Here is a 27,956-nt window from a genome sequence, read left to right on the forward strand (position 1 = left end):
AATGTCAATCTTCATTAAACTATGGTTGCATGTAATAAAAATTAAGAAACATGTTAAAGGAACTGTTATTGCACCAAATGAGTGTCTCTGGACCAAAATGATCGCATTTTAATTATTTGGATGCAATTTAAATTAAGTAACATATTAAACGATTTATCCTTCTATCAAAAACGAATGTTCCCTGGATCAAATGTCCTATTTTAATTATGTAATTACTTTATATTTATTTCTAACGGGTGCAGCGGAGCGCACGGGTACGGCTAGTAATAAATATATTTCCGCAATATATTACATTATATGATAATCACGATATAAAATACACACATAATATGGATCTGAATTAAATTGGTGAAATTAGAGTAGCTTGTCCTGCCTAATAAATATCTCAAATTGTGCCAACCTAACAAATTGCTGTCGTAATTTCTGTAACCTGCGTGTATTCGAGGAAGTATTAGCAGCAGTGAAGTGAACATAACTAGAAAAATCACTAAATTTAAGCAGGTGATCAAGTAATGGGGAATAATGTTGAAGTTGTAACGTAATACTTCATGTTAAATTGTACAAACTATATCGAAAGAGCACCAAAGGCAGCAGGTCTACATTGCACTTGTAACAAATGTTAATGAGGGAGAATTGTTGGGATATCACAGGAGAACTGGAGTAAACCTCTGTATTGCCTGGTCCATGTGATATCAGAGTAAACACTTCATGTCAAATCCTTACAATTTTTCTCTCTTTGTAGACTGAATATAGACCTTTCGCATGAAAAAATAAGAGTGGTTTTCCACTAGATTTTTTGCTATTACCTTTTGCTAATATTCAGTACTAGTATATAAAATTATATGTACAAATCTTTATTTGAACATGTAACTGTATAGCAATAATAATTATAACACCTTTTAAGAATGGCATAAATGAATACAGGTAGAGCCCGGTCAAGAAGTTATGGCACCAGTGCGAGGGACGCATTTTCGTTCGTTTGCTTGGACTCGCCCTCACACTCAACTGGAGGGGTGTTGGGTTAGTTGGTTACTAGCATTCTGAGTGTTCAGATCGTTCTGCTACTACCGCTATTGCTAATATGAAAACATTGTCCTTCTGAGCGCCCTCATTATGGCATTGTCTAAGGTGTGAAATCATAGAGTAGTTCATAGTCAAGGACATGAAATAGCATACAATGTATGGAAATTCATGTCAGAAGAGGCTGTAAATGAAATACCAATTCCATTGAAAGCGTGTGTGCAAGAGTGAGTACTGGCTGCCACTGGTATTTCAAAGCGAACCTTGGCATGAATCAGGAACGAAGGGAAAAATATTGAGGCAGGAACAGCAGATTCTTTCTCCAGTCTGGAAAAATCACAGCCGAAGAAGAAGATTGTTGCAGCTGTAGACAGTTTTGATGAGGAAGTCATAAGAAGACTCATCTATAATGTCTACACTACGCATAAGCAGAGGCCGACTCTATAATCACTTTTTCTGAGAATGGATATCAGTGTATGTTTATGTGAAGAAAGTAGAGAACAGTTACATTGAAAGTGAGCACGTGATGGACAGTATTTTGGAGAACATTTCCATAAACTTAGGGACATCTGATTCCAGCACAGATCAGTCATCTGATTCGGACGGAGAATAAAAATATAAAGATGGAATAGCAGGCGTAATTCCATTAGGTACCTTTGGACTCTTAAGTAGGAAAGTGGTGTTACTAAGGTAAGACGAATGTTTTTAGAAAGAGATGAAACGGATATGCCTGCCGCTCTGAGCTTGAGAACCGTAACCCAAACAATCCCCACTCCTCTACCCTGCTGACCGGCAATTTAAAACTTCGCGCAGGTTGGTGCCATAACATCTCGTCTCAGCTCTAATATTCAGTCAGGTACACATAAATCAAACTAGAAACAATAAATTAAATCATGTCAGTCTACACTTCACCTTAGGCAATGCCACTTTCACTAGAACTTTTCTTCTTCCACATGTACACCATAGTTTACAGTAACTGTGTATTTAATGGAAGTCTTCGTAACTTCGGCATTCGACTTTAACATCAGTCAAAGGCACATCAAGTAGATCAACTTCATTTTTTACGCTTACTTGGTACTTAGTTTCACATTCTTCATTCAAAGATTTGTGTGTATTCAATGGATCGTCCTCACAACTTGAACTCATCTGGCAATTGATTTCACCTTCATAATTCGGGGATATGTCATTTGCATTAAGTGGATCATCTTCACCATCAAAATTAGGCTCGCATTTGATTTCCACTTCATTATTTGAAGATATATCATCCTCTGATTTTATGTTCACCTAGAAACAAAATGCAGTAATTTGCAGTGACTAATAACAAATCAATCAACCATATCCATCGTAGTGTCATAACACATACGGAGTATGCTCACTTTGTGACATCTTTGTACACGTTAAATGAGAAAATAGTGTGCAATATAAAATACTGGTAATTCACAAAATGACTAAGAATATGAAAGCTGACAGGGAATGAAAATAAATCTCAATTATGGTGTACATTTGAAATAGAAATTATTTGCTAACAAGGTTATATATAAGCTTGACACTTTTCCATATTTTTTTTTACAATGTGCAAGGAAAAATAACCTTATTTGCGAGTCTCACATTCAGATATGAATGAAGCCAAAACACAATCAGACGAAATACAAATATCTTACCGTTTCAGAGTCCACTGAAGGCGAAGCGTCAAAAGTCTCAACTCTCTCCTTCTCACAATGGAGTGAATTTGCAGGATATGTTCCAGCAATTGAATTTCTTCTAGCTTTTAAGTCTTCGACAATTCCTGAAAATATGAAAATCACAAAGTTAATATATTTATGTCCAAGAAGTGATAAGGGATTTTCTAAATTCCATTGCTTGCATGACCATGTCTTTATTTTTCTATTATTACCGTATTTGCTCGCGTAATTTGCGCCCCAGCGTATTTTGCGCACCCTAATTTTTAAGGGATTATTTTGAACTTTATTTTTGCTCCGTGTATTTTGCGCACACATTTTACGTACATATTTTTTTCAGTGTAGTAGGGATTTTCCTTCCCTTCAGTCCATCGTAGGTCATTCACCAGCAACTGAAGTACCTGCTTCAGAAAGAAACCCCTAAGTCCCACTACTTTAACAATGCTTGTCCTTGGTAGAGACAAGTTACCGGTATAGAAAATTAGCCCTACCGTAAATACTTACCTATACATGTACTAATTGAGATAAACTCAGAACAGGACCTCTTATTTGAAAAATCCGCATATTTTACGCACTCCAATTTTTCAGTGGCCAATGTTAATTAAAAAGAGCGCAAATTACGCGAGCAAATACGGTATTTCATTAATTTTTTATTATATTTAGTTTTATGCTGTATTGAAAATGTGTGCACTTGTGTTAGTGCATTCTATGGCTGACTCATTTATACTTCAGTTACTGAGGTAGTTAAGCCTTCATCACAATTTAGATTGTTGTTAATTATACGCCTGTTTCACACTAAGCCAGTCGTCATGTCTAGATCAGTCCAGCCAGTCTATAAGCTTCCACATTGCAAGTCAAATCAACATCAGTCTTTTGTGAAGTTTCTCTGAAAATAAATTTTGTATTGAGTGCAATAATAATTGAAAGGTGATAAGACAAAGACATCGGTGACTTAGAATTTGGGTACATTCTATAAATAAGGTTACCATACAGCTTCATTTTCCCGGACATGTTCTCATTTTCAAGGCTTAAATTACTGCCCAGGAAGAATTGTCAAATTCAACACGAATGTCCGGAAACTGGACCTGTGCATTTAATTTTAAAAAAATGCTTGGCTATTAAACAATAGAAGCTAAGGTTCTCAACATATCTTACATCTTTGTTTTTACCCACGAGTCAGGAGCTCAGAATGACACAACACTTTTTTAAGATTTGAAGTATCCATTTCACTTCCATTTCCTTATCCTTATCCTTACTGCTTTACCGGTCGGTTTCCACACGACTCGCACAAGGTTTTGTTTGTCCTGTTACCTCAATTTGCCTATGTAATTGGTTCACACGAGCTTTCAGGTGAGGTTCGCCAGGCAATCTGTCATTTCTTTGATTCAAATGCAATTGTCAAAGAAGAGGAATCGCTTTGTTGTGGAGTCAATGAGAGGACTAGCTATAGTGAAGTACCACTTTCATCATTTCAGTTACATACCAGTTCACTTGTACTTATGAAATTTCTAAAATTTTAAAGAAAATCAATCAACAGAGAAATATTCACAGGCTCTTCAAATGAAGTCACCCTCTATTGGAACATGACTGACTGAAATTGGATTAAAAGTTCATTCTTATCGTTTTTATGTATATCTATATGCATACTCAAATTACAATAATTTAGGAATTAGATATGAAACTATGCAGCATATTAAACATTTGACTTTGTTTTGATTACTGAATAATTATGAAGTTATTTAAAATAAATAACAACTTCAATGCCTTAATATTTAAATTATGGTGTTATTTTACCTGATTGCCTAGTTTTGTTGTTGTTTTCATCATCTGCTGAATTGTACCACAATTTAAATATTAAAACAGTGAAGTTACTTATTTTATATAACTTAATAGTTCTTCAGTGAAATATAAGTGTTATAAGAGTGTAATCAAGAATGAAGGAAAAAAAAAAGTTATTTTAATTGTCTGAAATTGAACGACTTTGATTCAATTTACACACTGCACAATATGAATATTAATAAAGCCAGCATGCAAAGTAATAACTAAAGAGAAACCATTTCTCCAAACACAGGCTGGCAATGTTTTTATTGTGAGAGAAGAAATAAAATATTGAAGGGTTTTATAACATCTACATCTATTTCAATCATTTTACATTTATTTATTACCTAATACAGTAAAACTTCGTTTATATGTTTTTATGAAAGTCCAAAGAAAAAAACGCACAAGTGAGAAAAACTTATAACTGAAATTACATTTTATAACAAGGTGCTGGTGCAGGTGTTACGTGCTCTCTCTTCTCACTTTATAGATTCTTGGATATGGAACAACAAGTTTAGATGGTGAAATCATTGCAATAAGTGAAGTCTCAGGAATCTTCTATGCCACATCAATAAATTTAGGAATGCAGTTATATTGTCAGACTCCAAAGTAGCTATTCTATCAATAGTCTCTAAACACACACCTTCATCTCAAACAGCAGAAATAACTAAAATGCTCTCACAATTAATATCACTCAATAAAAGAATTGTATTCCAATGGATACCATCCCATTGTGGAATCCTGGGAAACGAGAATGTGGATGCTTTAGCAAAGAAGGGCAGCACTGCTACTTACAGACCTGTTACTAAATCTACGTATTACTCTGTGAAAAGATTTATTAAATCTACATACTTAGACTACAACAAACAAAATTTGATAACACAATCACAAGGGAAAAAATGGAACTCTCTGCATCAAAATCCACAGTTAATTCCCGATTTACCACGAAAATCGTCTGTAGCTGCATTTAGATTGGCAACAGGCCATGATTATCTGGCCAAACACCTGCATAGAATTGGAATATATCAGTCCCCTAACTGCTCATTGTGCAACTCAAACCAAGAAATGGATTCGGAACACCTCAAAATCTGTGCTTCAGTGGCTGACCATGATAATATCTTTGAAAAATATTGGAGTGCAAGAGGTCAAATGACTTTATTGTCAAACGCCTGGCATTAGAAAACAACAACATTTTATAACATCTAAAATAGCATTTGAAAACCATATGTGGAGAATGAGTTACCGGTAAGTCAATTTAGTACAATTTTCACAAGAGAAATTTATAACTTCAGCCTATAATACAGTACTACCTCTGACTGAGATTCTGGCTGATATGTCTATCAGGCGGTGCATCTCACTTGACAATATGTGTCAGAGGAAGAACAATATTGTTTATATATTACATCTGAAGTCTGATTAGTAATATGCATTATAAGTCAGTGATGTATGCATTATCTCCTGGCTTAGTTGCCTCATGAGTGATATCTTATTGGTGTCACTTGTTGTTTAGTCAGCTGTTCAGGGACAGGTTTGAACCTCACAAGTGTAAAAACTGTATAACCGAGATAAATTAACATGGACCATATACGAATTTTGTTGGGACTTCAGGAAAAACGCGTGTCAAACATATGAAAGAAGCTTTACTGTGTTTATTTGTGATTTACATTTTTAAGAGTAATGCCAGTGAAATAAACCATTATCTTATATTGATTGATATATTATCTACTTATTTTTTACTTCTACTTTTGATATAATAACATCACAGACAGACAAGGATTGATAAGTATTAGTTTCAGGGGAATATGTATTCGGAACTGAGGAGGTGGAGAACATACCGTCAATGTGACACAGATAGTTTTGATTCAAGTTAAATTTTTGTTTCAGCAAATTAATAACTTCTTCTTTAAATTCCAAGTTTTGAAGAGGTGAAAGGTGTCTTATCAAAGGTAGTAAACTCTGCAGAAACATTAGATCTGGGTCGTTGATATCTTCTGCCTGCTTGGTTGTTGTTTTATTTAGATGTTTGAAGTAGTTTTTAGCTGTTCTGCCTCTTCTTTTTTTGCCTGTTTGCTTAGCAGTTGCAAGCTTGTCATGGAGGACTGCTAGACTCTGCATTCCTGTGCTAGTTCCCAGTTGTTCTTCATGAAAACATTGTCTGTCATTGCCATTTCCCAGGTCTTCATTACCTACAAGGATATTACAATTCACATTTCCTGATGTTTCTCTTGCCTGAAGCGTTTGGTCTAATAAATTCATAGATTCCATAAAAGGCCATGTTGTTTTTGATCTTTGTGCCTTACAGCATGATGGTGAACTTTTTAACTTCCTTTTCTCTCGCATAGGATTGCTTCTCAAATTTTGACACTTATTTTTGACAGCAGCATCTGAAATATAAACAATGGCATCAAATATTGATTTGTAAATATAATAAAATGACAGGGACAAAAAAACTATTGCAGTGTCGTCAATATTATTTTCTAAATATGTATTGCACATTTGAAAATCTTTAACTTTATTTCAGATAGGCCTAAGTACTTGTCTACAGGAGAAACATTCACTTCCCTCAATTATGCCTATCAAATAGCAATGTCTACTGTACATGAAATACAAGGTGAGGCAGAAATATCTCCCCATTTTAAACTGCACATAAAATGGAAAATATTAAACAGTAATATAAATTTATTCCTTATGGTATGCCATTTTATCCTTCAGTTCAGTTCCGCACACACTTTCAGTTTCCACGTCAAAAACGTGTTCCTAGCCACAAGGCCATAAAATTGTGGATTACGTAATTTCGGAATACGGCTTCAGCACTTCCAAAGACTCCAGCATGAAACTTGAATGTCAAGTTATTCATCACACTATCTTTATGTAGAAAAAAATCTAAATATAAAAAACATTTTTATTTGAAGTTATTAGTGTATTTATAATTTGTTACCGATTTTCACCTTTCTTCTGACTATTAATTCTTATGAACCTATTGAAAATTCTAAGAGATTATACAAAGTTGTAGAGTCCTTTTAGAATCACCGTGTATTTATCTTCATAATGATACCCCATTTCTCTTCTTACAGCCAACTATGCGCTAATTGTTACAATTTAAAGTATCCTACATTTGCACTAGCCTAACGTTTCTCTCTATGCTATAGCTAACAGTTTAATGATACGAGTCCTAAATTCTGTCATTTCCTTATTTATTATTAGGATAATCATTCACTAAAAAACATCGAAGATGTAGCCCTTCTGAAGGTTACATAATATTAATAGTTCCTGCTTCTAAATTCTCTTCTTACTTTCTTTAACAGAAACAAAGCTTTTTTTACCAGTCATAACTTCATCAGCATTATAAAATTCAACAACTTTTCTACTACAGATGGGCCAAGACTTTTTTCAGATTTATGGTCAAAAGTCGCTAAAATATCCATTTCAGCGGCTACTTGTTTAGATGTTCGGATCATGTGAGTAGTGACATCAAAATACTGTTTTATTTTTTTATACGACCAAGTGTCAAAAATTGTTAATATTTGCATTTTAATATTTCTGTCATCTGTTTCATGGAAACAATCCATTTTTTTTTTTATTATATAACACTTTAATCTCCATCTAAAGAAGAGTATTCAACATAAAATATTTTATCCTTCATTGTTCTAGATATTCTCTGCAACTTTTCTCGTGGATATTGTTTTTGCGACAGTTTTTTTCTTTATTGGTGTTTCTCCAATCGTCACTAAAACCTTATTCAGTTTCGTTATATCTACGGTTTCTACAAGAAATGAGTTAGCGAAGGATGAGAAGGGGATATTACTAACTGGATGATATTCATTTTTGGCTAAACTAGAGCTGAGTTTGTTCCTTGTAAATACCAGTAATACCAACATAACTTTGGTGACATTACGAAAGTATGTATTATAGCTACGTACTTCAATACTTTATGATATTATTATTATTATTATTATTATTATTATTAGTTTCTTATTCGTGATTTTTTCTCTAATCGACCTTTTTTTTTATAGATTGACGATGAAATAAATATTATTAGTAGCACTTGTCCTTGCCCGGCAGAATTTGGAAATTCATGTAAACATGTAGCTGCTCTTCTTTATTACGTCAATAATGCACAAACTGCTTCGAAGACAGACTTGCCACAAGTCTGGGGATGACCAAGTTCCAGTAGGGCTGCAAAAGAGAAATATTCTAAGGCAGCATTGTCAGAAAGAGCCTAAACGGAGTGGAGCGCTCCACTATAACTCGTTGCGTGCTCCGGTGCTTCCACAGACATAAGCAAGTTCATGCTCCGACTGGACGTCTCTAGCTCCACAACCGGTTTCGGAGCTTACAACTCTGACACTACTGTTCTAAGGGAAGGAGAATTAGTGACCTATTCCCGAAAAGAGAACTAAGATTCCACGTACTGACTTCTGCTTTGAAATTAGACGACTTAATTAATATTCCATGTCCTTTACGTATAATACTGAAATCAGAAAACAGAACTGAATTGGAACATGATTGTAAATAATTAATTATTTAGTAGACACAGTGTAAAGTTCAGTACTGCTAGAGGAGTGTAAAAATGTAACCACAGAATTCCTAAAATATCAGTGTAGTTGTCTGGCATTTAAATCTGATTTCAGACCACTGAATGAGAGGGAACAGTCATACTACGAAAACAATGTGTGCGTTAGTAATGAGAGGGCACGTCACATTTCTACAACAACATGCAAGCAGGCAGAATGTCCGGCAACTCCGCATTTCGGCGAGCAGCAAGGCTCATCGCATTAAAGTTAGAAGAGACAATTTTGACATATTAGCAAATTCTCTTCTAACAGACTTGCATAAAAGCCTAGTAGGTGTTGGTGCAAGAAATGTGAAGTATGGAAGAGATATGGAATCTGAAGCCATAGAAAATTATCAAAGCACATATGGTACTAAAGTGGTATGCTGTGGTTTGATAGTCAATAAACTGCAGCCATGGCTTTGTGGAAGCCCAGATGGCATTGTTGTTAATGATGGGAAAGTTGAAAGGATTTTAGAAGTAAAGTGTCCAATTTCATGCAAGGATAAGTGCATAGTAGATGAGGCGGGAAATATTAATTTGATATATTTATTTCGAGATGAAAGGAAAAATGTCAAATTAAAGGTAAATCAGTTAACGTGAGAGACTCGAAAACTTTTATTCAATTTGGCAAATTAATTCGGCAGCTTTAATCATAAACCTCTTTACTATTTCTCCATCATTGAATTGATTTAAATCACAGGCGAGAAATTGCGTAACTAGCCAATAATATTCCATCACGTTGTTTATGTTCATTTTCTTGAATATTCAGGCGGTTCTCTGGATTACTTAATAGATTTGCACGTTCTCGACCTAAAATAATTTCAGAAAATCATATTTCGTTTTCTACGCACATCTGATATTTTTTTTATAAATTTCTTTTGGAAATAATACGTACAAACAACATTTAATTCCTCGTACTTTTTAATGCAGCGTGTTTAAGGTATGTTGTATTTAATATACTATGCAAATGTTAAGATAAATTTTCTACAGAATAGTACGAAAAATAACATTTATCCATGACCATAACGAAAAACATGCCTTTACTAAATACTTCTGCGTTTGTAAAGTAGGCTTTTATTCAACATTACTTTATTTCACTAGTGAGATAAAGACTTTACCTCACAGTTTGAACTTTATCTCACAGTTCATTAGTATTTTCCTAGTACCCGGGTACACACGTATACTTTTCCATTCAACTATTACTCAAGAAGTTAATATATTAGTTACTAGATGTCACTACCTCTACTTCTTTATTACCATTTCTTAAATATACACTCAATCTCCTTCTCTGTTCTCTATCTGCTACGTCGTAATTTGTACATTACATCCATATCTAATATGCAGCTTTTTTAAATTTTGTAATAATTTACCTTTTGGGATGCGAAGAGACTTGAACCTGCGAAGTTGGGTTTATAGGATTTTAAATTTTAAAACAACACGCGTTAGCCAACTGAGCTAAACAGACACGATGATTAATTAAGTTTTAATATTCCTCTTAAGTTTACAGAAGTAAAATGTGAAATTATTTTAATCATATTAGTCCCGTGAACACTTCTAAATAATCCCTGAAACTTCAAAAAGACAAAAATACACGTTTAAAGTGAAAAAATATATATTAAAATTATATAATTAATTATAATTTGTTATTTATCCAACGCCTTAGATACCATTCTTTACTAATCATGGCCTCCTACATCATGACCTACCTAGTACACGTATTGATTCTAAAATCCATGCCATGGTATGTGATTACATGAGGACTTATTTTCAACATATTTTCTTTTATAAAACATAATTTTTCGTTATGGTCATGGATAAAATTACGTATGGTACTTGTGAGCGTGATCTTTATTGCACTCGTGTAATTTAAGCACTCGGCTGACGCCTCATGCTTAAATCTTTCCACTCACGCAATAAAGATGCACTTACCTCACAAGTACCATAAATAACTATTAATATATCTTACCTTTACAATTCAGCATGTTCTTTATGACATAAGGAGTAATGTCTTTGTATATTAAATTTATTAATGCCTAATAGGATTTTCGAGCATAACATACAACGTATGTTCTCCTCTTCTAAACAGCAAAAAAAAAAAAAAAAAAACTTTCCCTCCCATTTCTCATGAAATAATCGTTTTCTAACGCGTACACACTGCTTTGATAATGCCATTATGCCACCACTGATATTGCTTATGAAACTGATATAGAACCTGCCCACGCCTAGGAGCTACATGAGGGAGGAACGGGGACTGTGAAGATGATGTCACTCAGAGCGATAAGCTCTGTGAAGGTCAGTGAGGCACAAATTCTCAAGTGAGGCATGATGCCCATGTATGCACTAGGTGTAATGCCTATTAGAAATTTAATTGTGTAAGTACCCTTGTAATTAGAGTAAAGGAATACGCTTAGGTCTACGTTAGGTGGCTGTTCTACTTTAACTTCAGTACAATCAATTATCACTCTGCATTTTGGGTACTTTCTTTTGAATATTGCAGGCATTGTTTCGTCAATACTTTCTCTACTAGGCCAGAACACAAAATTAGCCATTGTGGATGACAACATTAAAGTGGTGGTAAAAATACGTGACATAGTTGTATGATGAACTCCGAACATCACCCTCATAGCAGAATACGACAATCCAGTTTTCATTTTCACTAAAAATATGAGTAGACGATTTTCTTACTAATCTTACTGTATGATTGTGTTTCAATTGGCAGAAATTTTAACGATAGATTGAAAACCACAAATGTCACACCCGTTAAGTCTCGTAGTTCTGTCCCATCTCTTATAAGAATAACCTTGGAAGCCTTGCATTTCATTAAATGTATCATTTGTTCCTGAACTCTTGTCATAACATTTCTTACGTGACTTCAGTTCAGCATGTAATGGAATAGACGCTTGAGTAGATAATTCACACCCACTAACTGTGCAAGAAAAAACAAAATCACTAAGAGTGGTTTCATCTACTTCTGTCTGTATGGCTACTTCTTTTTTCGAAATAAAACTTATTGAACATTCACCTTCCACATTACTTAAATGTTCACCCTTTCTTCTTCTCTTTGCGGCTCTTTCGTACCTCTCCGAAGCTAGCTGAGATGAGGTAGCCTTTTTCTTGTAATTTTTTGGAAAAATACTGGGGACGTATGCTGGATTTTGGGGATGTCCTGATCTCTTGTTCCCAATAAAATGAATACTGCAAATTCTTGTTGCGGGTGTTGGTTCCCAAGTTGAACCATCAGCACTTCAAAATCAAGAATTAAATATCGATATGAATACATTTCAAACATAAATATGCTATTTATTGCTGCTAATATTATAGATAATATACACGTAAAGAACTCAGTAATTATGTATTATGTTTTTTTTTAATTTAATTTAGTAATTTAATTAAAATTTCTGATGCAACGATTGATGCCATAGGATCTCATATGTTAAAATCATCCTTAGCTATAATTAGTAATCATTTGTACCCAACAAACTTTTATTGTAAATGATTTCCTATGTTTTCATATCATTTATCTTAATGTTTTCTTTTTCCTTTCAAATTGTCACACAATTGATTTTCATGATTATTCATTATGAATTGAACAGTAGGCCGATCTATTCGAACCCTTATTTAGGACGGCTTTTTTATTATTTTTTTTTTTTAGCCTTACTATATTGAACTTTCAAGTATTAATTCCCGTTTTTGTTAACTTAATGGTTATTTATAAACATAATAGGTAATTATAGAAGAGATGTCGCTGAGTCAATGATTCAATTGAATGAACGACTCCTGTTGCCAGGTAACTCGCTCAGAATTAAATAGTTCACATAGTTCACTTAAAGCAATGATTCCTGTTGCTTGGTGACGCTCAGAATTAAATAGTTCACTTTAGTGAACGATTCTTTGGTGACTGCTGTAATCAAAGATGGATTGCTTATTTATTACACGCACATGATGTAAAAAGCGGGGTATCGGGGCTGCAAGCCCCGATGTGTAGCACATGATGTAAAAAGCGGGGTATCCCCCGATGATGATCCGACGTGTAGCACATGATGAAAAAAGCGGGGTATCGGGGCTGCAAGCCCCGATGATGATCCGACATGTAGCACATGATGAAAAAAGCGGGGTGTCGGGCACTGAAAAGTGCCTTTTCGAAAGCATGGTGATGTGCATTTGACAAACGCAGTGTGCGTACTTGCTAATAATACCGTTTCATATAAATGAGTGATTCGTTAGTGATCGCTGTATAGGTCACTAGGTATACCATTCACTGTTAACTGAAGACTTCCTACAATTATTGTTCGTATTATAATATGTAACACTATCACTATAGTTAGCTAAGTTTTTCTTTTAATAACTGAACACTTCTCACAATGATTGTTCTCATTGTAATACGTAGGTAGGTAACTCGCTCAGAATTAAAATATTCAATAGTTCATATAAATGAACGATTCCTTGGTGACCGCTGTATAGTTCACTAGGTATACCATTCACTGTTAACTGAAGACTTCCTACAATTATTGTTCGTATTATAATACGTAACACTGTATAGTTCGCCAAGTTTTTCTTTCAATAATTGAACACTTCCTAAAAAAAAGCATTGTTCGTATGACACTATCACTCATTGCTGAGGAATGCAGTCTTTAGGTTTTAATCCTTCTATTCCGTACCCTGGATATGTGTCGTGGATATGCTGTAGAAACTGCGGAACATTTCACTGGGTGTAGTCATTCCTTTCAGTTTCTGTTGTTCACGATATAGGAACTCAAACACGTATAAATGATCATTTTCACTTTCCCTGCCCTCTCTTTTTAAAACCGATTTCAATGTTTTCCACATTCGTTCCACTTTTTGGGTGTGCACAGAACGATCATCTTCAAGTACAAATTCTATCGAGTGATTCACAACTTCATGGATATATCCTTCATCTTTCAAATCACTGTAAGATTTCCAACCATCCGTCATAATTTTAGTATGTGGTTTGATGAATGAATTATGGGTATCAAGGTATTTTTATCTCTTTTTTCCACTTTCAATACAAACGATTCTTTCGTCTCTCTATCGATACCTCCAAAAACCCATAAGCTATTTTTCTCGTTTTTGAGAAGTCTGCCCCTTTTATATTTTCTGGTGTAGACATGTGTTTCATCTAATTCCACGATGTGTCCTTCTCCTCCTATGGGTTTGGTATTTTGTGTAATTATAACATAACATATTTCTCTGCAGAAACAGAAATAATCTAGTGCAGTACTGAAGTGAACTTCTGCCTCTGAAGCGGCTAACTGAAGAGTTGTTTGAAGCAACCGCATATAAATAACAACCAAGCTTTGACGTATAGTTATTTTTGTGTTTTCGAACCACGTGTTGTGGGTTATAGACGTTTCCTGTTTACACTTTCTACACTTCAAACAGAATGAATAGTTTGAGTATTTTGCCCTTCTCTGCCAATTCACTTGATTTGCAACTCACACATTTCTTTGCACTTTTGTCAGGTATTAGTTTACACGACATGCCGAAATCAATCTCTTCTTCTTCACTGCTCAAATTACTGAAAAGTTTTCTCAAATTACAATTATTTTTACTTTCCATGGCTCATGCAATAAATTATTAGTACTGTCGTTACGTCGTAGTATCTTGAAAATGGCGCTTCAACTAACAATGCTTGTTTATCAGGTTGCTTTGGAAATGTGACGTCATAGATAATGTTCGTCAATATTGTCCTATTTATGCATATTTTTCCAGCTTTTCTTTGCTATAAACAAGTAAATTATTGTTTTTTAAACGTCAAGAATAATTTAGATTACGTAAATTTGCTTTATTTGTTTTATTTATTTTCTTTAATCCTACCCTAAACATAAGAGACCTATTTTAAACTTTATTTCACAACGTAGCTGTTTAGCCGAGCGTGTTAAGGCGAAGTATTATGGTGCCAGAGGTCCCAGGAACGAATCCCAGAATCCCATCCAAACCTTGACAAAGTAAGTAAAATTGGATTTGTATGATATAGTAGTATAGTTTGAGATATGTAGAATTACATGGCCATGACAGAATACATGTAGTAGTGAAATAAAAATAGAGACATGTATAGGAGTGAAGTGGTACAATAAGAGGTAGGGACATCTAGGAGAGAGAAGTTGAAGAGAAAACAGAAGAAGGGGAGACATGCAGGAAAAAGCCTTAAAATTATTTTAATTCAATTCAAAAGAACTAATTCAATTGACTCAGCGACATCTCGTCTATAATTACCACATAATATGTGCATTATATTTTAGAGATTGGTATATAATACCATTATTACAGCCAGTGTAGACCTACTTACTTTTGTCTGCGTACTGCTTGGATCCACAATTTGCGTCGTTCCGCTTCAGTTTTCCGTTTTGGAAATGAATAAAAAACAATATCGGGTGTTGTGTTCCTGTAAGCATTACTACACCCAACAACACAGCAATTCGTGTTACCTTTCCGCTTTTTAGAGTCATCCATATTTCTAATCTTTTAACCTGAATCGTTAAGTATACCCATACGTTCAAGCACAACTCTATCGCTGCTGTCCTGTAGTTAGTAACAACAGTTGCCACCAGAGGAACTTGCACGGTACCTATCAGTGTTGCCAATTCAGCGGTTTTCCGCTAGATCTAGCGTTTTTCGGAGTTACTTTAGCGGGTAAAATTTATGAAATGTATATTGCTGATATAGGGATTTAGCGGGTATTTTTAGCACTCAGAGCGGCAAAATAATATAATTTTACATTGACAATATAGCAATTTAGCGGTTTCTGCACGGCTTCACAGCGGATTTTTAAGAATCGAGTTGGCAACACTGGTGCCTATTGATCACCTAGAAGTAACTTGCGAGATCTTTAGGTACTTTCAGTTCCACATTGCAATCTTTAACTACAACATATTTGCATTTTGTAATCAGGCAACTTCTTGAGAGCACTCCTTACAATCTAATCAGAAAAAAATATACAATTTTAGTATTTTTATTCATTTCATTATAACATTAATCTTCTACAACGCCTTCACACTTCTCAATATTTTCTAGGAACCACTTCACCGCATACGTACTCATGTCGTCATTGCATTACTAAATTATTTATTTTTATATAAGCACTTGAGCAATACCGGTACTTCGAAGTATAACATGATATAACGGAACCTGAAATTGCTATAAGACGCTTTGCAAGGACTACTAAACCTGTCGTTTACCTGTTATCAAAAGCTTTCACTGCTTAACCTTTTGATGTGGGTACTTCTTTATTTAACAAGGGTGCAAGTTTTATGCACACGCTTCTGTGACCGATACACTGTTTCTAGGATTTCGAACTATGCATCAGCAGACATATGAACAATTAGGAATGACAAATGCCTGTTCACAACATTTTAGATTTATCAAATTGTTTCTTTTAAATAGATCAACTGTAACAATTAGCAGAAACAATAACTTCGAGTTGCAATGATTTACAATAGGCTAGTCTCTGAAATAAATTGTCTCCAAAACATTTATATATATTACAATGTACTCTGTTGTTGCTATTAAACACAGTACATCGAAATCTACTTTATTCAGTATTTGCAACTATTAACAGAGAGATAAATATAAAAAAAAAACTCTAGAGCAATACTTGGATATGTTTGTCAGCCTTAACCTCAAATCATTTATTTACGATGGTTGCAAACGACATAAACACACTATAACCACTATTTACCACGCATGACCATCCACGACAATGTCATATAGAATGCGGTCAATAAGAAATTAATAATATTACTGTACGTATTTCATGAGTTGTGCAAAACGTTATGAAACAGAATTTAGTCAGATAATAAAATATTGTTTTCATAACTGTAATAATATTACTTTAATATTATTACTGTGTTTATGAAACAGGCGTTTCATGAACTCTGAACAGGCCATTCACGTTGGAGTGTGCAGCGTTTTCCCTTACATTATTATTAAAGAATTTTTGTTGGGACAATCACAAAATGCAAATTTTGACAATAGCTTTAAGTTAGGTCTATGTTTAACACACTCATCTACCAAATTAAATGATTTAGTGTACTTTCGGACATGCTTATTCGAAAGGAGGAAAAAAATACCAATGATAGAATAATTTCTTTGAATCGTCGATGGACTGTAAAAATTTAGTAAACTAATTTTGGAGTACTCTTAAAGGTGCCATCAACAAGTATTATATCCATTTGACATAAAAGAGCTTTTGCCGCTTATGATTTGACGAGCAACAACTTACGTTTAGAAACAGGAGACTGTCCAAGGGGCGTTAATTGATTTAAATTGCTTATTGTGGCCTCCTCTTTAATTTCTGGTGGAACATACTCTTCTTCACTAGATTTCGTCTCAGTATAAGTCCCCGGCACACATTCTTCTTCGCTCGATTTCCTCACATCACTTTGTTCACTACAGCCCACAGATGCCATTTTTGATAATTTGATACAACACGAATTGCATATTGCATCACCTATCACTAAATTCGGTATTTTTTCTCGCATCCATTTGATAACTTTTCTATTACCTGTCTTTCTCGTATGTCCTTGGTGTCCTAAAGGGTTACAACACCACAAATACCGAAAACGATTTTCAGATTTTGGCATTTTCAATCTAATCAGGCACCACTGCACTGTTAAAAGTTCACACCTTCACACAAACGCTTCCAGACGTTCACTGCCTGCTCCAGCTGCGTGATCAAGGTCAGAGAGAGGACACAAGGGTTTGTTTGAGATTCCTCAGCGAGTTATGACGTCTCGCGAATGCTGCGACCGCCACACATAGCAAGCGATTTTCAACCGTCAGAACAAAAATTAATAATTTTATTAATTTAATTCATAAGTTTTTGAAATTAGGTCATAAAACTTGGGAAATGAATTAAGAATAAGATTTTCTTCAATACGAATGAAATTCGCATGAATTAAAAATGTTGCATTCGAATATCAAACTATTTTCTTTTTTTAATGAGGTGTTTTATGAGTATCCCTTAATATTATTCAAATTAGTCTTTAAGGTATTAAAATATGGTTCTTCAGGTTTACAATGGCGTCTCTTTAGTTTCGATAACACTTCATACAGGGTGTCTACAATATTTAAAATTATGGATAACATGTAACTGCCACCCATTTTTCAGTCATCCGTATGACTAAAATACTAGGGTTGGATAAAAAGTAATGGCAACAGTTCGATATTTCTGACATGGCTTTACTCACAGGGGTACAACATTTACGTACCTTCTATATAGCCGCCCCCCTTATTTATTACCTTTTGCCAAATGTTTGGAAGGCGTCGTACACCATCAGCGCGTCCATATTGGTTGATGTTCCGTATTGACCGCCCTAAAGCACGGATAAGTTCATCTCTGGTATTGTACCGGGTCCCTCGCAGTGGTTCTTTCACTTTGGTGAAAAGATCGTAATCGCATGGATCATATCGGGTGAGTACGGTGGATGTTCCAGTAGTCCGCGTTTTCCGTCTGCCTTGGAGGTACAGCGTGGTGCAGTATTACCCCATCATTGTCATACGCCACAATGAACATCTCCTTCACAGCACTTTATGTAGGGCGCACTTTCTTTGGACGAGGAGAACTGGGATGCTTCCATTCATTTGATTGGCGTTTCAAGTTTGGTTCATACGAGCGAGTCCAGGTTTCGTCCATAGCGACGATTCGTCCAAGAAATTCGTCACCTTCCCTTTGGTACCGGTGCAACAAGGCCTTCCTGGAACGCTTTAACCCATCGTGCAACTGTGCGATATGGCAACGCTGCATCGCCACATGCTTCACGCAGTCCCTGAAAACATTCTTGTGCACTATGACCTCGTGCCATTTCAATTTTGATCCAGGAACGTTGCTCTAGTTTTGTAAGGATGGTCTTAGGGCGCTCGCACTATCCCTATGAAAGTGAACGTTCTACACACTGCAGTAGATTGATGGAGTACTGTCGCCGCTGGCTGCACTAACTCATCTAACAGTCCTTGTTCATGTCCACACAGCTGGCAGCTCTCGAACGCACCATCGTTACGTGACAGCAGTGTTGCCATTACTTTTTATCCAACCTATGTATTAATGATATGGCTGTCATACTTGGCAGTTTAATTTATTTTTATAACATTATATTAAAAGCCCCCCCCCCCAAATTCATGACATCACTGGCATATTCTCAAAATTTTCTATGAAATGACCCAGCTCCAAATTACTTTTGGTTGTGAAACCCACTATACCATTCTCCCTATCATTAGCAACCAAATTTTCGCCTTCATTCGTCGTATCTTAGTGTAACATAAAGCTCTGCGAAACTTTTTCGTAACTTCTCTTGCGTGATAAATGTTGTTCTTAATCAAAGTGACGTCATACGCAATGTATAGGTACGTCTGCTTGCATCAATTCATAGTGTAAAATCTTGCTGGGCCGCTCACAATGATTATACACAGTTTTTCTTTTTAATGCATTAGCAAATTTCTGTCTGTTCAAAACACTTTGGGTCTCTATGACTATAGGATATCGGTAGTGTGTTTATGAGAGTATATGTTGGCTAGATTGGAGAATGGGGTGATGTCATGTGGTCGACGTATGTGAGAAGGTTAGTGGGTTAGTTGAGGCGATATCTCAGCGACATGAGGTCGACATATGTGAGAAGGTTAGTGGGTTAGTTGAGGTGATATCTCAGTGAGTTCGTGTTGGTTTACGTCGGCCATGTTGTGACGTCAGAATCGTTTGTCAAACTTGATATCCTATAATAAAGGATTAAGTATTAAGCGATATCCTATAATAAAATAATCCCGAAAAAACTTGCATCCCGTCTTTATACAACGCCATCTTTCAATTCTGTTGGTTATTGTTTTGTGAAAACTAAATTTGAAGCCAGATACTACATACAAAGTTTCCCCTCGTTCACTGTACAATAACACAATCTATAACGCACGAGCTCATTCTAGCGGCAGTAAGGCTGTAGTGCTGGCATGTATGAATATCAATCAATATTGTTATAGAAAAACAAATGTGACAATTGCGTTGTTTTTGGAGTCAGTATTGACACAACCATGAAAGATTAGACGGCTTACAACTTCCGTTTGATAAGCTGATTTATAGAGATCGCGAAAATCACGACATAATAGACATACAAATCGCGAAATAGTGTTCTAATAACGAAATATGAACACATTCGCGAATTATTACTATTGCATCGTTTTATAGCGAATTTCATATACCGTAAACTGGGTTACTTTGAACACAGAGGAAACTTTGACCATTTTTTTCAGAAAATCATATTTAGGTTTCTACATGATGCTGCATTTGTCATAGATGGAGGTAAATTATCATAAAATCATTCTCATACCAAATTTACCTCCATCTATAACAAGTGCAGCATGTAGAAACCTAAATATGATTTTCTGAAAAAATGGTCAAAGTTTCCTCTGTGTTCAAAGCAACCCCAGTTTACGGTTCTGAGTTTTTTTTTTTTTTCGGATTTTTTTTCACTTGCATTTGTTATATATCCAAGTAGGCTACATTACATGGTATTCCAGGTGTTCTGATTACATTAGTGAACTCAAAAGGCGGAGAATTCAACATTTCACTAATAATTTGAAAGAGTTAATTTGAGGACTGGAAGTTTTGGGGGGGGGGGGTGAAAACGTGTTAAATAGTTTCAATTCAACCAATATTGTCTATTGACCATACTGCACCTTTACCAGAATCCAACGAACCTTTAATGTTAATTATTTGGAAAGTACTTAATATTCATACTGAGTTAATATTCCAATTCCAAAATAATTGTATTTTCAAAAATTTCCATTGATCTCTGCCAAGAGTACAAATCAATCTCCAACAATCTCCGTCGACACCAATATTAAAGAGTCCACACCTGTGGAGTAACGGTCAGCGCGTCTGGCCGCGAAACCGGGTGGCCCGGGTACGAATCCCGGTCGGGGCAAGTTACCTGGTTGAGGTTTTTTCCGGGGTTTTCCCTCAACCCAATACGAGCAAATGCTGGGTAACTTTCAGTGCTGGACCCCGGACTCATTTCACCGGCATTATCACCTTCATTTCATTCAGATGCTAAATAACCTAGATGTTGATACAGCGCCGTAAAATAACCCAATAAAAAATATATATATTAAAGAGCACAAATGATAAAATTAATCTCCATAAATACCTGCCCCTGTGGATGACTAATGAAGTAATGAACAAATCAAGTGTATCTCTTGAGACTGGAAGCAAAGAAAGCAACAATTTGCTAAGGCGGACAATTTATCTTCTTACATCACTAGCTACATGTTATTATTACATTATTTTTAACCTTGTGATTAAGGAATTAAAAATCTCTAACCTTTCATCATCTTTATATCGTAAGTATCCAGAGCGTCCTGAGCTTCTTGTATTGATTTGGGTAGTTTCGGTAGGCATTTTGAGCGCGCATAATGTATATTTTTCCGGATAACGTTAACATCGTGTGCCGTCAACACTTCCAAATCAGCAGGTTCAAGTTCACTTCTTATAAGTTTCGCAGGTCTTTCGTGCAATCTGTCCTGAGCTTTACGCTTTAAATTGTTACTTATAGTTTTTCGCCTCAAAACACTTTCATCTAAATGCGTGTGGTTATGTTCCAAATGTTTGTCAAACATTTCATGCGCACTATTCCGCTTAAAATACGCCTTACATCCACGGGTCGTGCACTTCCACCTTTGCACTTCGTCAGCGAGATTTTTGTGAAAAGAAAACGTAAACTTTTCAATCACCAACACTTCCTTACACATACGACTCAACATGCTGATTGCTGGTTTTTTTTACTATAAAAGCACTCAACTGACTAATCCGAAATCTGCTGCCAACGCGTCTCAGCTTTCACTGCGCCGGAGCCCTCTTCGCAGCGTACCTTGTACCGGTCGGCGCGTCAGTCGTTTGCGCAGCTAGGAGTGTTGGCCTTGACTGCCGGGGAGCCGTCTGGGATGCGAGAGAACGAGAATTCACTGAGCGGGAGCCGTTTGCGTTGAAAAATTAATGAGCGACGCCGAATTCTGTGAAATATTGAGGGGCCAGGGCAAGACTGTACAGAAGTCCAACAAAACGTTAATTGCCGTTTATAAAAATATATATTACATAAGTATTCTATAGAAAATAATATCGTGTAAGTTTTCATATAACAATTATGAAAATTGCTTAACTCAATATAGTTGAAAACTACAGGTCTTATGCACTATATTTTTCCTTTCAATGCTTTGTTCACCCTTTGCTGATTCTTGCAGTGATGATAAGCATGAGCTGTTTCACTGCCACTACTACAACGCAATTGATTATTCTGTATCTGTTCACTGCAGTATTATTTTGGGCAGTTTTTTCCATTAAGAATTTACCCATTATTAATGATTACATCACAATAATAGTACATTATGCAACGAGCCTATAATGGTAGTAATTAAGACGCGAGTATGTTTATGAAACGAGCGCAAGCGAGTTTCATAATTTTCATACGAGCGTCTTAATTACCATTATAGGCAAGTTTCATACGACTTTTTATGCTCGACCACATTTCTAACTTGAAATTATTCATTAGTATTCATATTATTGGTCGACCTGGTTGGCAAGTTGGTATAGCGCTGGCCTTCTATGCCCAAGGTTGCGGGTTCGATCCCGGGTCAGGTCGATGGCATTTAAGTGTGCTTAAATGCGACAGGCTCATGTCAGTAGATTTACTGGTATGTAAAAGAACTCCTGCGGGACAAAATTCCGGCACATCCGGCGACGCTGATATAACCTCTGCAGTTGCGAGCGTCGTTAAATAAAATATAACATTTTAACATTTTCATATTATTCTTATCTGACTGGAGAGCGAAGTGACCTTGTGCAATATCTCGTAAATTGTGAGATGTGCGCAGACGCGAAAGTATTGATTTTTTCCGAGAAACAGATATCGACGACCTTGATATAATCTAGAGAGTAAAAGAAACGTTAATCTTGATATAACCTTGAAATTGAATTATACATTGAAAAACGAGCCGACAAATTGAATTTATTTGAATATTATTTCCAATTAACGCTAATTATTATAGTAACAGAACATAACCTTCTGCGACAGTATTGGATTTCCAGCCTCCGTGATGTTTCGCTAGTTGTCTTTCGATTGCATATCCGAGAATAATCGATACTTGCGCTTTCATATTGCTTTCTGATTGGTGGAAAACCTTAACTTTAATGAATAGGTGTACTTTAATGAGGTCCATTAAAGGGCTGCTACCAGGTATATAATTACTACATTTCGACATGGTCGAGCATAAAATTAGTTATCACTTAATAACCACACATGCGCGACGACGATCATCACAAGAAACGATAATTTAAACTGAATGTTGATAACGATTATGCCTACTTTTAAATTTCGTAACAAATTTAATTATTTATGAACAATGTGCAACATTAATAATAATTAGTTAACTCACTTAGCTGGTTTTTTGGCAAAAATACGGTCGAATACGTTGTCAACTGAACTGTTAACTCTGCAGTATTTCCCCTTGGTAATACTTATTTGCAGGGCTGGCAGTTTCGGAACCCAAACAAAAAACAGGTTATGTGCACATAGGGTTGTGACTACTGGTCTACGTCATGCATCCCTCAGCATAAGACAACCACCGATTACAGTGATCTTAAGGAGAAGGTATTATACGAAGTTACTGGGAGTTCAGTCGTTCATGCATATAGCGGACACAATTATGTTCCAATGAATAAATATTAAGTAAAATACTGCGAAGAAACTCGACCATAGGCAATTCAGTGCAAAGTTTGTCGTTCAGTTACAAGAAGACGAAAATGCAAATATATAGGCTCATTGTAATCGGCGATGTATGCAATGGAGGGAGAAAGGAACTGGTCACTCTACCCCATTATCTCCTGGCCTAGTTGCCTCATAAGTGGTACCATGTTGGTATCACTTGTGGGGTTCAGACCTGTCTTCAGACAGTTGATTAAACAACAATAGAAGCTATAAAAACAAAAGATAATCTACTAACTTCTCAAGAGGGTGATACAGAATAAAATTAAAATTTACAAAATATCTACAGGTACAGTAGGCCTATCATTTTTCACTATATCAGAATTTTCATTACACTACTTACTTTAATTGAGGAGCAGACTTTCAAAAAGCAGTTTGTCAAAATTTAAAAAATTGGTTCACTATAATTTTACGTGGTATGGAAAATGAAAAATGTCCAAATCAACTCCATATCTAACAACGAAATTACTCTATTTTGACGCGAATATATATATATATATATATATATATATATATATATATATATATATATATAATAGCCTATGGAGGCTTACATTAAAAATTATTGTATTATTTTTTTAATCTTGGACAAACTGCTTTTTTGAAAGACTACTCCTCAATTAGTTCAAATAATAATTATTTTTAAGGTGCTGTACACTCGAAAACAAAAATCAATTAAAGACACATTATAGGTCTACTTACCATCTGTGGCTAGTAAACTGCTCTTGAAATTGCGGTCCTTATATTTTGTCTCTTGCCGATCATAAATTGCATGCCAATTGTGCATTAACATGTGAACAGCTAGGCCTACATCCATGATGTTAACAGTACACACTTCTCACTGAAGACTGACGAACAAAATCCAACGTGTTGAGTAGTAATTTGACGTAGCACTGGACCGTTGCTATCTTGATGTGTCAATATTAATATTAATTATTCAAACTGGAGTTTTGTTAAAATAAAATAAATGTATTTAAATATGAACATTAACTATTGTGAATGCTCACATTTAAATACATTTATTTTAACATTATTTCTGTTCTCGTTCTCGTTGTCGTTTCCGGTTTATTGTGAACCAGCCTCAAAATTTATATTACCGATATTTAATATTAAATACTGAGAATCATGGTCAAACAAATCATTTATTACGGAACTAATGCTAAGGTTTTGTAATCTCTCATAATCCACAAAATTTTATCAGTTGTTGATTTAATCAATACCACCTTGATTTAATCCTAATTGGAAAACCTACCATTGGGTGTAAATTGAAATATTGAAATAATGAGGATAATTTACTTTCTGTCAATCTTGATGTTTCCAAATAAAATTAAGCAGAGTTGGTGCTGAAACCTTTGATTAGTATGCTTTCTTCCTAAAAAGATAATGAAATTTTCCTGATTATGGTCTACACAAAGCACTAAAATTGTTTTTGAGAGATGAACACATATATAGATTGACAAATCGAACTGAAACCCTGACCGAGTTACTACGTGAGCGCTGGCTGTCTTGGGGAGGAGCAAGTGAGAAAGCACAGGGGGAAGGGAGAGAGCACTATGCACTATGTACTTGCAGGTCCACTCACAGTTTGTCAAACCTGCTAACAAAAGCATTAGAAGGTTGACTAGTTGCCTGCAGTGCATAATGGAACCTTCCTAGCTGACAGTCGAGGTAAAAATGAAGAATCCGTTATTGTGGTAATACTGGAGAGTGGTTCTTCTATTGGTCGCGATGCTCACACACACCCTCTCAGATATTTACGTGGTGATTGGTGACTGAATGACGAGGAGCGAGGGAGAGAGAAGAAAGAAAGAGAAAGATTCCAGAAGTTGGCGTGTTTTACGGGGTTTCACTTGAAGTTGTCAAACTATAGTAATGACTCTACAAACTTCAAAATCATTCTCTTTATAGAGATGTTCTATTTCTATAGAGTTAAAGGCTACCGGTGTATCATTTCTTACCAATATGCAGTTGCCTCCCTACTGGAATTGTTTTCTGCAGATATGATGGCCGCTTTGGAAATTTCGAAGGGACTGCATCATTCGTGAGTTTTGGTATTTGCCTAGGCATTACAAGAACGCTGCCGTCACTTCGAACTGATTTATCTTCTCGCACAATATGTTGTTCCGAAAAGTGATTGATGCACACGGCGGCGGTGGTGACAAGCTGAAAATTGTTTCTGTTAATGGAACGTAACCATTGTTGCCTTCTGTGGGGGTCGTTTGGAAAAGAAAACACAGTAATATAATCGTCGGTCGCAGTGTTATAGTTTGACCTACAGAAAGGAACACAGCACTTTCTAGGCATGGTGAAAATAATTATTGTTCATATGCCAAATTATTTTAATAACTATAAACAAATCAACACCACAAGAATACCAAACGACAGCAACATCTGAGTGCTTGCGACCGTTTACAGTCTACATCACACCTCAACACAGCTTCCATTCAAACAAGCAGCGTAGCGTAACTGCCTCAGAATTTGACGTAATTATTTGTATGACAGCCAGCAAGTCCGGTAAGATAGAGACGATAGAGCAGCAGATCGGACGTCACCGGCTCCGTTGCGAAAGCAAATGACAGTATCTCGTTTCAACTGCAAATACAGTAGCCTATTTTCATTGCTGTATCAAATGCCGAAACGTCACACGTGACTGGACTGGGTTGGTGTGAAACGGGCCTAGTTGAAGTATGCAACAGTTCATGCAAAAAATTTAGTTCATACACCTAGCAAACACCATGTCAATACAATGATTCTTAAATATTACGATATTATACCGATATTTAGATTAGAAATTATACTAAACCTAGTAGAAGCATATGCCGTAGCTTTTTGCGTTGTCTACACTCTCTCTGGCGTTCTTTGTCACTCTTTCGCACTCGTTTACTTTTTCGTTTCCTATCTTCACTTTCTTGAATTATTTTTTTTCGCTTGCGATAAGCACGCATGTATTCAGCTCGCGACTTCTTGGCAGCCATGACAAACCGATACAGGCTGGTGTCACTGTTGCCAACTGAGTTACTGAAGAAACTCGCTACAAGACAGTGCACCAGTCGCAAAATTGATGTATTATCAATGTAATAGGGGATTATTTTTGCCGCTGTGAGAAATAAAGAACCGTAAAATCCCTATAACAATTACACATACATATTTTGATAAACTTTGCACGCTGGACTCACGGAGAAACAACATATCTAGCGAGAAACCGGTGCATTGGCTACAGTGCCTGATGTCTCTTCTGTTTACAAAACTCTCCTGGTCTGTCATTTAAAAAAAAAAAAAAAAAAAAAAAAAAAAAAAAAAAACTCTTCGCAAATTTACATTATTAACAATTGTTTCAGCCAGGATGTGGGCTAATCCTTACTCACAATCCGTTTTTTGATACCATATGTATTAGTGACGCACTCAGAAATATTGTTTGGAGAGGGGGAGGCTACTTAAAAAAAATTAGAGCTTTACAGTCCACCTCAGATCACATATACTGTAGATTACTCATTCCTATGTTAAAATCAGTTGCACTTTGAAGAAAACAACCGCCAGAATCGCCACCCGTCCGCCGTAAACGAACACGAGATGGCAGTACAGTCGCTAATGCAATTCAAATCAAGTTTCCTTTCCCTAAAGTAAAGTAAAAAAAGTAAATCCATGGTGCTACAGCTCTGAAGGGTCAAGACCAACCAGCCGGCTGCTGGCCTCACGTCCACATGCCGAAGCAGAGGTGGACGATCATGCAACCAGAATGGAGGTATCGCGTGGTTACCAAGATGATCCCCCCAGCTGTTATAGCTGGTTTGCGAAACCGGATTTTCACTACTTATCGTAGCTCCCCAAGTGCATCACAATCCTGGGTGGGTACCAGTCCCATACACTGGCCGAAATTTTATGAGAAAATTTCTTCCTCCATGAGGACTCGAACCAGCGTGCATTCCATAATGTCAGTCCTAGGCAGGATGCCTTAGATAGCGACGCCACGGCGCAGGACAAGTTTCCTTCCCCTACTGATAAAAATTTAATGCATTTTTTACTGTGGTTGTTTTTAAAGAACACTTCAGCTGAGACAATAGTCTTCAGAACCATTCATTCACAAAGCAGGAAAAACTTATGTGGATCAAAAATGACTGGCCCAGT

At 35.9% G+C, this 27,956-nt stretch overlaps 1 protein-coding gene across 7 annotated transcripts; it reads right to left on the bottom strand.

Annotated features, from left to right (window-relative positions):
- Window positions 1-833: 833 nt before the first annotated feature.
- Window positions 834-26,831, bottom strand: LOC138701011 (uncharacterized). Of its 7 annotated transcripts, none has more exons than XM_069827499.1 (5): window positions 26,635-26,831; window positions 25,790-26,507; window positions 6,353-6,901; window positions 2,682-2,806; window positions 834-2,304 (listed from the first exon to the last, which is right to left on the bottom strand). In XM_069827499.1, the coding sequence occupies exons 2-5, from the start codon at window positions 26,133-26,135 to the stop codon at window positions 2,005-2,007; spliced, it is 1,320 nt and encodes a 439-aa protein (XP_069683600.1). In that variant the 5' UTR covers window positions 26,136-26,507; window positions 26,635-26,831; the 3' UTR covers window positions 834-2,004. The 7 variants fall into 7 exon arrangements, with proteins under 7 accessions (XP_069683600.1, XP_069683599.1, XP_069683603.1 ...); XM_069827498.1 differs by lacking the exons at window positions 25,790-26,507; window positions 26,635-26,831 and adding exons at window positions 12,095-12,315; window positions 15,380-16,261; XM_069827502.1 differs by lacking the exons at window positions 25,790-26,507; window positions 26,635-26,831 and adding an exon at window positions 24,534-24,711.
- Between the last annotated feature and the right edge of the window lie 1,125 nt (window positions 26,832-27,956).

Source organism: Periplaneta americana, chromosome 6 (genome assembly GCF_040183065.1).
Source record: "Periplaneta americana isolate PAMFEO1 chromosome 6, P.americana_PAMFEO1_priV1, whole genome shotgun sequence".
NCBI lineage: Eukaryota > Metazoa > Arthropoda > Insecta > Blattodea > Blattidae > Periplaneta > Periplaneta americana.

What these genes read in the sequence shown, in the direction of transcription:
- LOC138701011 (XM_069827497.1), bottom strand. Translation starts at nt 21,834, where the DNA reads ATGTTGAGTCGTATGTGTAAGGAAGTGTTGGTGATTGAAAAGTTTACG. An exon ending in CGATATAAAGATGATGAAAG is followed by an intron (nt 6,902 to 21,395) that starts GTTAGAGATTTT and finishes TTTATATTTCAG; the next exon opens with ATGCTGCTGTCAAAAATAAG. An exon ending in CTATCTGTGTCACATTGACG is followed by an intron (nt 2,807 to 6,352) that starts GTATGTTCTCCA and finishes TCATATTTTCAG; the next exon opens with GAATTGTCGAAGACTTAAAA.